This window comes from Belonocnema kinseyi, chromosome 6 (assembly GCF_010883055.1).
Source record: "Belonocnema kinseyi isolate 2016_QV_RU_SX_M_011 chromosome 6, B_treatae_v1, whole genome shotgun sequence".
Taxonomy (NCBI): Eukaryota; Metazoa; Arthropoda; class Insecta; order Hymenoptera; family Cynipidae; genus Belonocnema; species Belonocnema kinseyi.
Window position 1 is genome coordinate 19,324,571 of NC_046662.1, and position 15,972 is coordinate 19,340,542.

A 15,972-nucleotide genomic window follows, 5' to 3' on the forward strand; every position below is an offset into this window, starting at 1 on the left:
TTTTAGAAGCCTCGGTTGTTAAAGAAAGATTATTTGATCAATATTATTATTTATGGCCGTTGCTGCTTCTTTATAATTTTCGAAATGTTTAGACTTAAGTTGAAAATTTACTTTGATTTCAAATGTTTTATTTACTTGGAAAGTAGCTTGAAAAGTATAAAATTTCACAAAATTTGGATACGTTCAACATTCAATTATTTTCAAAGACGCCTTTCCACTTGATATTTACACTTTAATAATTTCGTCCTTAAATAATTACAAAATCGAAAATTCAAGAATTTGTAATTGAGATTTTCGATTTTGTTAAAGTTTAAATGTTTAATTTTGAAGTTCTTCAATTTTTCATACTTCTCTTTACCATTCGTTTTTTGGATTTCCTTTTAATTTTTTTATTTTTTATTTTCAATTTGAAGTGATTAAATACGAAAGGCTAGCTATAATTACAATTATTTAGTTCAGTTAAAGTTATTCAAAATGAAACGTTTCAAGTGCAATTTTTTTAATTTCAAAGGCTTGATTAAAAATTATTTTATTTGAAGCATTTAAAAATGCGAAACTGTTAAATTTCCAAATGTTTTAATTCGAAATTTTAAAGTCTGCAATCAAAAATTATGCAATTGTTTGCATGCACCTGCAAACATTTATAATTATGAAATAAGTATCGAAATTCAAAGTTATATACTTCTGGCAATTACCTAATTATAAATTTCGCCAATCTCATTTCTCCTAATTTGAAGGCAGTAAAAGGAATACTTAAAAATCTGGCACTTTAAATTGAGAAAGGCACTTAAATTCAGAAATGAACTTAAATCCAGCAAAGGATTTGAAATATTCTCACGGAATTTTATAAAATCTTGATAGATTTCAAAGAATTTATTCACAAGATGTGAAGGACTTCGTAGAGTTTCAAAGATTTTACGAGATTCTCAAAAATTTTTATGCAATTCGCTTGAATTCACACTGAATTCGTTTACATTCTTCGAAATTCTCTTGAATTTCTTTAATCTACCTGAGTTCTTCTAAATTTTTTGTTTAATTCATCTTTTGATCTTTTCAAATCACCTTAAATTTTATGTTTTTAATAAATTCGCTTGAATTTCCTTAAATGGTTATAGGCTCATTTGAAACTTACTGAATTCAATTCACTTGGGTTTTTTTTAATTCAGCTTGGGTTTTTATGAATTTCATTATATTCTTCTTATTCTTCTTAAATTCCTCTAATAGCAATGAAATTTTACTGAAATAATTAGAATTTTTCGGATTACACAAACTTTTCCCAACTTCTAAATTCGTTAAAATTCAAAACAAAATTTTTATAAATTTCATCATATTCTTTTTCATTCTTTTAAATTTAAAAGAAGATTAGTCAGATTACATTTTAATTATAGCCCTTAAAGTTAGATGTAAGCATTGAAGCAAGTCCTAAAGCAAGACTGATTCGATGCATTTCAAATTTGTTTCTGTCCAATCCAAATTTGGAACTGAACGTTAAATTTCTAAACTTGATACATATCAAAAATGATTGAAAAGAAAGAAAGGTCGTTGAACTCGACCCACCGGATCCTGAAAATACAAAAAAATCAGGAGTTTGGAAAACGTTTCTAGAAATCGAATCAGACAAATCTTATCAGATCTTTCAGAAACCTCCCAAGCTGGGAAGAGGTTGCAAAATCGATTGCAAGAAAGTGTGTAAACTCCAAAGAGGGATAGAGAAAGAGAGAGTCTGAACTACACTGAGGTTGCTTTCTTCGCAAAACTTTCACCCAGGGCATCGACGCAGGCCTTGGGTTCAAGAACCCCGTCCGGAGATGAGGACAAATTCTAACACGGATATCTTCGAGAGTTGATACGCGCCTAGGTTGATTGCGAAAGACATCAATGACCGAAAACTTCTTGCTCCTTTTAATAGACATACATTAATTTATCAACTCTGATTGGACCAATGACGGCGACCTCAATCGGCGTTGTCCATGCTTTCGTCATTCTTGTCGTCATCAGGAAGTTAGACTTTAGAGTTAGATATGACCTTAGGAAATTACCAGACACCTACTTAAGCTTTGTTATACCCGGTTCGGTGGACAACTCTATGTAATCTTCCAAGTAGCATCTAACAAACGTGCTAGCCGACTTGAAGATTAGGAGGCAATCAGAGGCTTTGCAAAATTCACCAGACTCTAGGAAGTTTACTGACCTCGAAAATATTATAGACTTCACAGACCAAAGTCCTCTGAATCTCAAATCAGGAGAAATAGGGTGATTTACCAAGAAAACAATTTACAGCATGATTATCAATTTTTGTTGACAAAACAGTCAGTATGATTTTTCAACAAGTTTACATGACACGGAATTACATCGAACGACATTGATTGTAAGCTTCATTAAGCGGGCGACAGAGGTCTTACGTCTTTTCCTGTAAGAGTTTAACATCTTGGATGTTTCAGTTTAACATAAAACATATTTGAGCCTAATATCTCAAATATATGGTAAATGGTACGTGTCAATATCTATTATATTTGGCGGTATTATACCTTATACTTTTAACATCTACCATTGAACGTGCATTTTTTTCTGTGTAGGTAAAATTTTCGTTTTGTTAAGCTTAGTTCTATTTAAAAATCCTTAAAAATACGGAAAATAAAGGTGAATTTCAATTTCACCCATTTCCTCGTTTTTGTTAACGGTACGCATGATAACTAACAAAACACATTATTTACAATATAAAGTGGCAAATTTCCTAACCAAAAAGCCGAATTTTTGACCAAATATTAAATTTTGAACAAAATAGTTTAATTTTTAACCAGAAAAACTGACACTTGTATCAAATAATTAAATTTCTAAGCAAAAAAAGGAATTTTATATCAAAAATATATTTGTGGACTATTCAACCAATAAAAAATATTTATTCAGTTCAAATTTAAGCGAATAAATGTTGAAAAAATTTTACAAAGCGTGATTTTTTAAATATTTTAATTCACAATTTGTTTATTTAAATTTGAAATTATTCACTTTTGAACGATTTGAAGTAAAATCTTTTCATCTTAAGAATATTCAAGTGTAAAATATTATCGAGAGCTAACCACTTTTGAAACCTTTCGTAATTTCTTGCAATCTTTTGAAATCTTTTAAACTCTCGGAATATTTTTAAATCTTTGTAATATTTCGAAACTTTTATGAGATCTAAAATCTTCTCAAATTTTTATTATTTCCAAATATTAAAAAAATGATTAATCTATTTACGTTCGCAATGTCCCAAGTTTCTATTTTAAAATGTATTTTTGTAGTTTTCAACTATAATTACTGACAAGTATATTATTTATTCTTTAAATTTAAATTACTTTTTTCATTAGACATTATTTAATTTTTAATTCTATGCAATTTCAAAATCTACTCAATTTTAAATTTATAAAAGTCTGATATTCAGAATTGAATTTTTTTTAACTTGATAAGATACTGTCATTGTTTCCATAATCACATAATGAAATGTTAATATCTCCCACACGTAATTAGTGAGAAATATCTAATCTAATTTATGAAAAGCTTACAAAATCCTTCTTTGATTCTAGACATAACAACAATAGCCATGATTACTTCAACAGCCGTTACGATAATTATAATATCCAAATATGAACATAAAGCATTTATATAAAAATAAAAATTAATTAATTTATCATTTATTTTAAAGACACATGTGATTATTTCACAAGAAAGTATCATAAGAAATAATCACCCGGAAGATAAAGTCATAGAAGATGCACAACATTAATAAAAAGTCTCAAACCCTATCATTGTGAAAAGATACTACTGTATCTGCTGCTGATTAGAAAAAAGTAATAGATAATTTACTTTTACTTCTTTAATTATTAATAATATCACTAGGAGTCGTACGTTACCTTTTTAATCAAGTGAAACTTTCATAATACATATTGCAATTTTTTATCAGTCTTCACATTCCGAGATAATGACACTTCTGAACATTAAATTTGATATTGTGCAAAATTAAAATCGCTCTCCCAGGGTTCATCAGTTAATAAATTGTAATTCTGTATCATTTATGTAACTGGGGACTCTGACCTATCCCCGCCACAACATTGTTGATGCTTTTTCGCAATATTTCGCACTAGGCAAAGTATTTTCAATCGTTCCATCAAGTCTCGCTGATAAAAATGCAAAAATATAAATACTTCTACGGAAATTCAGTTTAACAATTATTATTAATTTGCATTTAAGTGGGGGAAAGTTTAAAAAAAATGGTTGGCCAATATTTTTCTTTGTAACTGATGCCCGAAGTTTCACCTCAAACAAATTTCAAAGAATCCGAGCTGAAGGAAGTGATATAACGATATATCTGAAAAATCTCGTAATCATTGTTATTGGAAACCTGATTGGCTTTTCACCACTTGAAATTTTTATTAAATCAAGTCAACCGAATTTTTACTTTTTTTTAACCAAATCTTTTGGCAAATGAAATATTTGATAGATTCAGCCAAAAATTGTGTTTGAATCAATAATCTATTTTAATGAAACAATAAAAATGTGTTTGATTCAACCAAGTTTCAATGTGTAACCAAGAAAAAAGTTTCTTTGATTCAATAATACTATTTCCTCACTCTTGCTTTTTTACATTCTTTAGACAATAGATACTCTATGAAATATAAGAATTTAGCATGGATATTAATATGACATTTTAATTTAAAAATTGCCTAAAACAAGAAAAATAATCGCACACGTGTTTGTTTTCTATTAATTAAAAATTTTAAACATAATTTTTTTATATTACATATCTATTTATATTCCATTCCGTTAGAAATTTTAATTAATTCTCTCTGACCTTTGGTTTCTTCTCTATTTCATTTTTTTTTAAGATCGAAGCGAAGGTCTCAGACGCGGATTTTATGAAAGGATATGGGATCCTTCGATTTTTGTCCTTCGAATCCCTCGAAAACGGTAAAGGTGAAACGAGGTGGGTGAGACATGAGGAGATGAGGTAGAACCGACCATACGTTTCCTAATTATACGAGCGTTTCAAAACCCCAGCCGATGAACCAATATGCTTTTCTGGCTTGCAACATCCCCTTCTCCCTCCATCTCTGTCTGTCTCACCTTCGTCTGACTAAACCTTCTCTCTCTCTCTCTCTCTCTCTCTCTCTCTCTCTCTCTCTCTCTCTCTCTCTCTCTCTCTCATTTTATCACTCTCTTTCTTTTCGTCTCATGTATCTGCTCTCTCGCTCGCACCACACGAACTAGCTCTCAGCCTCACAGAAAGGAATGCGAGTGTAAGACACGATTGGCCAAGCAGACAATCGGGCCGGCCGGACTCACGACACACCCGTTTCAAAAGGTGGCAAAAGACTATGTAAATGTTCTCCAGTTGGTCCAGATCACATAGTTTACCTCCTCGGAATTCTCAAATTTTAATTTTTCAGGAAGAAAAATACTTTTCCATTAGGTATCGATTAAAAAAAGTATTAAAACCTAGGATGTCCGTCACTTTTACCACTTTCAGATTTTACAGCCCAAAATTCCCCCAAAATATTGTAAATATGGTGATTTTTCATAAACATAGGGGAATAAATTCTTTTAAACAATTAACTCGTTGACTCTTTTCAAACCACGTGACTTTTTGCACTTTAGTCTGCCATATTGTATTCGCCATTTTGAAATTCTCCATTTGCAACCCATATTCGCCATCAGCGACATAAAAAAACACCTTATTACTGACTTTAATACAAATCACGCGAATTTTTACATTTTAGTTTGCTATATTGAATCCGCCATTTTAAATTTCGTAATTTCAAGTTCAGATTCGTAATTAACGACGAAAAAAACTAGAAGATACCAAGTTTCATCATAATCCATTGAGTTTTATGGCAGTTATTTAAAGTGCGCATAAATTGCGTCTTTACCAGTTTTGTCACGGATTTTTACTACGCATTTATGTGCCATTACCAATTAACTGGTGAACTAAGATTAACGTAGGCAGTCGAATGCTTTAGGAAAAATTTAATTTTGAAACCCGCAAAGATGAATTTTCAAGAAGATGAATTTTTAAGAAAGAAAGTGAATTTTCAACAAAATAGTTGAATTTACAACAGCAAATCAATTTTATACCAAAAGAGATAAATGTTCAAACCAAACAGACGAATTTCCAACAAAAGAGTTAAGTTTTCACGTTAAAAAGTTGAATGCTTAAAAAAAACTTTTAATACAAAAAAAATTAATTTTTCGCACAAAAAAGTTACTTTTCGACCAGAAAAGACTTCAGCCAAAAGAGAACAAGTACAAATATGAATTTTCAAAACAAAAAGATGAATTTTCAACCAAGAAAGTAGTATTTTTAACCAAAGGAAAATTTTTTAACCAAAAAGGTGACTTTTCTACAAAAAAAAACAAACAAAAAAACAGTTGAACAGTTAAGGTTTCAGCAAAAGAATTAAATTTTCAAACGAAAAACATGAATTCATCTTTGGATTCAATTTTGGTTTGACTAAGCTTTAATAGTTGAAGCTTAAATTAATTAAATTAAACAATAAAAATGGAATAGATTGTAAGTTTAAACGTATAAAATTAAACAATTTTGTATTGAAGTTACTTCAAATTTACAATATACGCTGGACATTAGAAGTGGTTGAATTCAAGTGTTCTAAAGTGAAAGAGTTTACAATAAAAAAGTTTTAGAACATAAACATTCAAAATTGTTTAGTTTCTAATTTAAATCGTTAAGAATTGTATAACTTTAATACGAAAACTTTAATAGTTAAGTAATTTAAAATTAAAAACGTACTAATCTGAAGAATTTTTATTAGAAAGAATGATGTATTTAAACAGTTTCAAAAATATTTCGAAATTCTTGAATCTTAAATTGTATCATATACCTTAATATTTATTTTAAGTCTAAGCTACAGATTGGGAAACTTCTTATAGAATTTTCTCAGATATTTCTGGAGGCTGCTGGCCTTCTAAAGAATTTTTCTTTTGAAAAGACCAGGTAAGAATCTTATTCCACACTGAGTTACGAAATTCTTTATTTTAATAAGCCCGCAGGTCCATTCAAATTATGCATTGTCGAGGGGCCAGTCACCTTCCAAAATCTCTTCTGAATTATTAGAAAGATGCTCACTAATGTAATTTTTTTAATATCTTCGTAATTTTGACTCTTAGTTACTAAAAACAACTAAATGATTCAGTTAAACACAATTAGTTAGTGAAATAATGTGTCAGAGCAATGGTAACTAGCAATAATTTGAAAATACATTCGAAATTGCTTGATTTAAAATGTAATTCTTAATTCTTAAATTAAGGTTTGTTGACTTTAAAAGAATTTTAAATGATTCGACGAAATTTCTAAGATTTCAATGTGAATTTTAATGAATTCAGGATAGATTAAAAAAAACACCATGGATTAACTGGAACCCGATTGAATTGAAGGCAATTTAAGGAAATTTAGAAGAACTCTATACGAATTTAAAAACAAGTGAATTAAAAAATATTCGAAAAATAGAAAATTCAAAAGAAATGGATGAAATGCCTTAGAATTCAAGGCGAGTTTAAAGACTTCAGGATACATAAAAAAACGACATTTTAAAGACCATTTAATTGAGTAAAGAATTTAGGTAAATTCAAAAGATTTTAGCAATAGTTAAAAAAATCATGAGAATTTCAATATTTTTTTATTTTAGAAGTAAAAAATTATGATAAAATGTCTGAGAATTCAAGGTGAGTTTAAAAGACTTCAGATTTTAAATTCACATTGGAGTGAATTTGAAAGAATTCATTGGAATTCAAGATAATTCGATTAAATTCATACGAATGCAAGGTGAATTCTAAAGTCTTCAGGTACAATTAAGAAAATTTAAAATCCAAAAAACATCCATTGATTGTAACGGATTTCCAGAGGAATTTTTAAAAAAATCAAAGAGATTTTAAAAAGTGCAATAAAATTGAGAGTGCCTTGGGTTCTCTGTTTTAATTTTTGGTGTTCACTGAAGTGATATTTTTATTTCAAAAAGTAAAAACAAGTGAGTAAAAAGTGTGGAAACCCTTTTATACTCACAATTTCAAATCGAATTTCAAGTATGTCAATGACAGGATTCTATTTTCGAAATTTGGAGGCAGAACTTCATTGCAAAAGGCTTTTTTTAGAACCTTTAAGAGAATTGAGACATATTTGATGATTCAAGTAAAAATCTTCTAACTTTTCGTGATTCCCTTAACTTTTTTTTAACCGTCATCATTATAATTAAATTTGTTAGGCCACGAAAGACTTAATGTTTGTTGGCTTAGCAGAATTTTATGATAAAAAAATGGTGTAATCTGGTTAAATAGTGTGGAATTTGGACTCTTAAGTGGAATATTTTTAACTTGGGAGCCAGGACAGAGGAACCGAGTCATGCCATGCGGCATGCGAACACGCCTTTGCGAATACCTCTGCGTACGAAGAGGAAGAAAGTGCTTTAAAATGTTTTACTCGAAGATAAATGACTCTTCGAAATAACATATGCGGCGAATTCAAAATTTATTTCCCTTTAGATTCAAAATTATACAAACAAGAAATTAAGTTTCATTTTGAGATTCAAGCATTGAAAAATGTTCAATTGTTTTTATATTGACTTTGAGAATTGCAACAAATATTGCTGAAGTTCAACAAGATTTTATAAAAATTTGAGGTGAAACAAAATTGAAAAAAACTATTGTTCTTTTCTTGCAAAATAAAACTCAGATACAATAATTCCTTATTGTAGTTCCTCCTTTTCAAATGAAGTTTTGGGACTATACAATAATTAAAAAATGATAATAATAAAATACATAAGTTTGACCCGAATGAAATTAAGTGGCATTTTATATTTGTCCAAATTATTTATATAAATTTATATCATGCGACTACATAACTTCAGAAGAAAAAATTTATGGTGAATAAACTTTGCGCCTTTATTTTATTCGGACCCCTTTAAATAATCACACCAATGAATAAGTAATTTGATTAAAAAGTTGTTATCGCGAGATCTCGCATACATTGTTGTCGAAAACCTGATTGATTGCGAAACTTGATTGCAAAACTTCGTGAAACTTCGTCTTTTATAGTGAATGTTTTAAGTTTGTTTATCTATCAATAAATATTACCAATGCATTTCTAAATGTTTCTAAACATTATTGATAATAGAGATAATAGAGATAATAGCATTATGGAAAATTATTAAAATAATTTAGATTTCATTTTAATAGATTAATTTTGAGTTTCGAAGGCTTCAAAATATGTCAAACAAAGAATCTAAAAAATTTTAAGACAATTGTTTGTTTAATTTACAGGATTTGAAGTGATATTAGGAAAAATAAAATTAAACCAAAATATATTTCAAAATTTTAGAAGTTTCGAAAAGATCCGAGGATAATTTTAATCTTGGGAAGATTAAAAAAAAAATGAAAGAAAATGTAGATCTTTGAGGATTTTGAAAAAAAGAAGCTTTTTGAGAATTTCCAAAGCTTTGAAGTTATAATAAAATGTTTTTAATATTCCTGGATAAATATGACAAGATTTTTTTTTTATTTCGAAACATTCATTTTAAGAGAATATTTGAAAATATTTAAAAATCTTCCAAAACATTTATAAAATAATCGAAAAAGAATATGGACGATTTTCAGGCGATTTTTTAATTTAGCAGAATTAAAAAAATCGAAACATTATTAAAGATAATTAGGAATTAAAGCAATTACTTTAAAACTTTAAAAGAGCTCCGAAAAATTATGAAATATTTTTTTATTTCTTCCAAAATGTCTTTAAGTCCTTAATGTCTTTTAAATTTACTCAAATTTTTTTTTAATTTTATAAAACCCTGTGAAATAAAAAATTAAAAATCAGTTATTCCAAATTTTTATTTTGTATTAAAAATTATTTTCCCCTTATAATTATAATTTGGTTGAAAATTTGTCTTTTCGGTTTAAAAATTCATTTCTTTTTTTAGAAATGTAATCTTTATTGTTTAAAAAAAAAAACTAATCTGTTTTGGTTGAGGAGTCAACTATTCCGTTGAAAAAATTGTCTTTCTTGACTGAATACCAGAAAATTCATTTCCCCGATTGAAAATGTAACTAATTCATTGCAAATTCGATTTTTCTGGTAGAAAATTAACCTAATTGGTTGAAAATTCCACTCTTTGGTTCAAAATTAACTTTTTTTTGTTAGAAATTTTTTAAATTTGAAAAATTGATTTTTGGAAACATGCTTCTGTCGTTTTAAGGTTTTTTGTGCACTTTTGTTATACAAGTTGATTATATATTTTTAAGTTTTTTCTTTAAATTAAAAAAAAATGCTAAATATGTTAATAATAATGAAAAAGTGAAAAAAAAAATGTATTGAATGAATCAATGAACGAACCGTGCTTCATCGGCAAAGACAAATTTCCTAAGCTTGAGATCCCTGAGAACAACTCCATTTTGGTGGCACTTAGCGACGGCCCTGGCAGCTTGACGGAAAAGTCTCCTTGCCTCCGGTTCTCGTAACCTTCTGCGCGCCCTCACGTAGGCGTGTAGGTCGCCGTGGTGACCCTCGAGGAGAAGGTACCGTCGACCTCCGGGTGCATCTACCACACCTGCCACACCACTGGTGGCTCCGGTTCCCTCCAGGCGCAGGTGAGCTTGTAAAAGGGCTTCACCACCCCTGTCCCCTGTAGTCAGAGCCTAAAAACAACAATTTCACATTTTTTACAACTAACTTCAAATATTCTCAGGCCTTAATTACACCAAAAAAAAACAATCAAAATCATCCAATTTTGTCCATGATTCTCCAATAATAAAACGCTACGTATTCTCTTCGAGCATATTTTCCCGAATTGTCATTTTCTTTTTGGACATATTTTTCTCTTTCGGAATACTTTTCTCTTCTGAAGAGAGGACCTCATTTTGTCTACAGGAAACGCAAGATTATATGCAAGACAGCAAAAAGGAATTATCACATTCCTTCCCGGGTTAAATCCCAAACCTTTTCCAGGAGAAAGATTACCGAAGCACTTAAGTATTCGAAAAAATGTACTCTCGTTGACGAAATAAGATTAGGCTCTCGTCAATAGGCGCGTTCTTTATTCTTCTAATCCGGCATATTATGCTGGATTTTTTCATTTTCTCTTCCGGCACATTTTATCCTTAAAAATAAAAAATTCATCTTAGGCAAAAAACTATACCACAATAGAAAATGTAAAGGTGATCCATGTAAAAAATGGCGGCTATTTCTTATTACTATACCCATCCCGGGGGAGGGCGGCGAGTCTGAATTCAAAAGAGTTTCTGATTAATTCTGATGAATTTTTTGAAATCACACTCGTCGCCCTTTACAACAAGCCTTGGTGGCTTGTTGTACCTGTAATGGAAACAGCATTAATAATAAATTTAATGGACTTTAATTAACTCAATAATTATATTTGGTTAATTAGAAATGTTTTATCTAATTAAAGGTACTACAGGTGTGACAATAAACTGTTCATATTATACGTAACCTGTTTGAGGAAATTTTTATCAGATTCTGCTGTCTCTTCTCTTGCAAAATTATAATAATAATGATGATAAAATTTCGCAAGCTCTTTTATTAGTAAAGTAATCAACAACAGTTAAACGAAAAGTTATAAATGATGCTGTACCAGAAAATTGTACACCCATTTGTATAAAATAAGCAAATAATCATCTCATTCCTTGAAAATTTAACTATTCCATTATTATAAAATTAATCTTCTTGCTTAAAAATTATCTATTGGATTGAATGTTAAACTTTTTTGTTACAAATACCTTTTTTTTAATTCATAATTTTAGTTGAAAATTTGTCTCTTTAGTTGAAAATGTAACTATTTTGTTGAAAATTAGTTTTTTTTCTTTAATTAAAAATTATTTTGTTATAATGAAAGATGTAAATATTCCACATTTGGTTACAAAATAATTTTTGAATGAAAAATGTAAGCATTTAATTTTGTTCTTTTTGTTCAAAATTCTTTTCATTTTTTTTTTTTTAATTTTTTATTTAAAACTAAAACTATTCCATTTTGATATTTCGAATGGAAAATTCATGCATTTTTTTTTTAAATTCTTCTTTTTAGTGAGAAATTAATCTTTTCGGCTTGAAGTTCATTCTTTTTAGTTTAAAATATAACTGTTTGATCAAAAAGAATTATATTTTCACTGAAGATAAAATAATAATACCAAACATTACATTTTTATTTGATAATTACTTTTGTTGTTGGAAATTTAACTGTTTTGCTTAAAAATTTAACTGTCTTCAAAACAATTATTAATCGTTTTAATTGAATTTTTAAACTTCGTTGTTTAAAAATTCAACTATTTGTTTAAAATGTTTAGTTTCAAAGAGAAAATTGGGCTAAGTTACTTTTCGAGGGTGGTGGAGAACTAACAAATAACTCTAAATTACTAACGTAATTTATGAACGACCCCTAATTGCTCGAACCTGAACCCGATAGTCCAATAAAAACTGGAATGTTCAGTTCAGAAAATGAAATTCAACAAAAGACGAAAGAAAAAGACACGCCAATTTCCTGCCGAAATACCGCCCGTGGTTCAAGGTCATTATCAGCATCCGGTCGAAGTTTGCAGCTCTCTATTCAAGAAAGAAGACGTAGTATTTGATCATTGATTAAATTCCTATAACGAAGCATGGGCGGCTATACTCGTGTAATTGTCAATTAAGCTTGGTCAATTAATTAAAATAAACGCAAGACTGTGCAGTGTGCACCTACATCGTACACACTTAAAGGATATAAAAACTAACTTCAGATCTAGCAATCAAGCCTTTTCCTTAAGGAATCTTTGGAAAGTTTATGACCCATTGTCTTCTCCGTCACTTATCATATTAGCTAACTATGTTTTATGGTGAGAAATTGATGAGCATAAAGAATTACATGTGGTATCTTGTCTTGTTGAAGTGCAATTTTCGTGGTCATGCGAAGTGCCTATTCAAAAGTTGTCGCTCAGCAATTTCTGGCGATAATTGCTCTTTAGAAATAAGTTGTACAAATGCTATTTATTTAGTAATTACGCAATTTACGATTTCCTTACTTTATTACTCATTTTTTATTTAAAAGAATAAAAATAGCAATTTTTTATATAATTCTTACGATTTCTTGTTTTAGAATGTTTCGTAAAAGTATAATATATCATAAAGACATCAGCAAACTGAGATAAGCAATCGAAATCGAAGCAGCTGGTTTTAAAACTAGCATCCAGTCACAGAGTTTCAGTGTCGAAATCCGAGGCCATTTGCTATTTCGCAACATAGTTCCACGTAAATTTAATAAGGGTCTGAATACATTTTGCGAAATCGAACTGGAGTTTTTAAGTCATTTTTTCGCAAGATTTGAGCCAAGCTTATTAATAAGTATTTAAAATTTATTTATTTTTTATGTAAAGAATATTACTATATTAATATACTATCAAAAATGATAGTCACAGGACAGGTAAATCTAGAAATCAGGGACAATTCAGGAAATTTTGTTGGTCAGGGAAAGTTAGGGATTTTAAACAAAATTGCAAAAGTCAGGGAAAAGCCACTGTGTCACTTTTTTATGATAAAGTTACTAGTCAATTTTGAAAATGAAAAGATCACTTTACTTTAATTCTTTTGAAATATTTTGGGATATTTAAAAAAATATATTGTTCCAAAGGATTTTAAAGATTGTAGGGTATTTTTTAAACATCCAAAGGATTATCAAGCGATTTAAAAAGTTTTCAGGAATTTAAAAGAATCTGAAATTTTTAAGAATTCAATGCATTTTGAAGATATTAAACCAATTTCAAAGGATTTAAAATATTTTCATGCATTCTAAATGGTTACGGAACATTTTCAATAATTTGAAGGGATTTCAAAGGATTTAACTCGAGATTTTAGGATATTTTTTAAACATCCAAGGAATTCTCAAGAGCTTTAAAGTTTCAGGGGATCTCAAAATATTTTAGGGTATTTTTGAAAATTCAAAGGAATTTTACCGAGCTTTAAAAAATTGCAAGAGATTTCATAAGATTGCAAAATACTTAAAATATTTGAGGGTATTTCAAAATATTTCAAGTAATTTTTTATTGATTTCCTGAAATTCTTAGGCATTTCATCAAATTCGTTTAAAGTCCCTTGAGTTTTTCTAACAAAATTTTCAATTTTACTGTATTCAATTAACTTTTTCACATTTTTAAACTGTTTTCAACTTAATTGGATTTTCTTTAAATACAGCTTGAATTTTTATGAATTTCATTAAATCCTTCTCATTTCCCTAAAATTCCTATAAATTAAAACTTGAATGATCATATTATATTCAAATTGAAAAAGTGGATTAATTTTAAATTAAAAACTCAAAATCTTTCATTGAATGCTTTAGAGATTATAACTATTTAAAAATGAAGAATATTTTAATGTAAATCGCTTCTTAAAACAAAAATAAAATCATTCATCTTCTGTCAATAACACAAATTTCAAATTAGACAGAACCAAAAAACAAAAAGAAAGTATTACACCAACGAAAAAGAATAGAGTTTGAACATTTTCTAAATGAAAATGCTTACCAATTAATGAGACATCAAATACAAAAGATTTGATTTTAAAAGGGAATATTATTTTACAGATTTTTGAAATCCGCCAAGCTAAAGCTTCTAATTAAGAATTAAATGAGTATCGTTTTATATGATTCTTCTTCTTTAATGATATTTCTTCTACTAAAAGTCTAAATTCTCCCAGAATGCAGACATGCTTTTAGTTTATAGTTAATTTCGTTTGTGAAAAATATAATTGGTTAGAAACATCCTTATCCTTATACAGTAATCGATTTTGCTAATATGTTAGATTATTTACGTTCGTATTTATGTTTGATACTAATTCTAAGTATTTTGATTGTTTAAAGAGTTAGCTTATTAACAAAATAGTTATGCGTTAATAAACCATCCTATAATTAATGTTCCCATAGAGATAATCCGATGAGTCTCTTAAAGAGTAATTTATGAATTACTGCAGTTCTTCGCAATACTGCGGTATGCGGAGTTGTGTGTGTACACTCTACAGCCTACAGCTACAGAGTCTTGAGTCTACAACTCTACACACATTTAAGAACTTTTTTTGCGGAAGTGCATTTTACCGAGGTTGCAGCGTTTCTATTAGCGTTTTACAATCAACGGGTTATACAATGAAGTTCTTGCATCACCGATATAAGACTGCACCTCTTCTCATTGGACGAAACACGTTATACGTACGTGTGCAATGTAATCTAATGTGTATCCAGCCGTTATTCATAATCGTTTCGACAGTCTGAACCGTTTAATTTAATTGACTGTTACATCGTCTTGAGGTCCTTGCACTTTATATTTCGCAAATATGATAATCATAAGAGAACCTGCAGAATTTCAAAAGTCTTTAGTGCATACTACACAGAAACAGATGTTCAAAGTTTCTCAATTTATTACTATTAAACTATATTAATGCTTTCCAATTAGAATAGTATATATATATTTTTTAGTTCCAAAGAAACTCATGAATTTTGAAAGTTTCAAATTTATTGAAATTCAAGCCCTCATTAACTGTTTGACTATTTCCTGTGACTCATATTCTCTCTCTACTTTATACTTAGATTATCTTTACTAGATTGACGATGACTCAGAAAAAGGGACGAAAATCCGGATCCCTGATCCACCCTCCGTGAATCATTCCCAACATGACGTATTCAAATGCATAGGGGAACTATCACGTATATCGATTAGGTTAGAATGCTGCTTTCTGGCCCCAGAATTTGAACTCATTCTGCAATCTACATTATAAGATAAAGAAAATATATTCCAGATGCCACTTCTCACTTTTTCCCGGTAAAGTTGTTCTATTTTTCCGGTCCACTAAAAGTAACATACTTACGAGGGTAGTTCAATAAGTCCTTAGAATGACCAACAGATGGCGCGCGAATCGCTCCAAATCATCTGTTTTCAGTCAGCACCACTCCCGACTAGACATAT

General features: G+C 29.2%; 1 protein-coding gene across 1 annotated transcript in view; it reads right to left on the reverse strand.

Annotated features, from left to right (window-relative positions):
* Nucleotides 1-15,972, reverse strand: part of LOC117174405 (tribbles homolog 3-like) — a 35,355-nt gene that overhangs the window by 7,119 nt on the left and 12,264 nt on the right. The window contains exon 3 of the mRNA XM_033363500.1: nt 10,370-10,671. Within this exon, the coding sequence (XP_033219391.1) occupies nt 10,370-10,671 (302 nt within the window). The remainder of the gene's footprint in view (nt 1-10,369; nt 10,672-15,972) is intronic.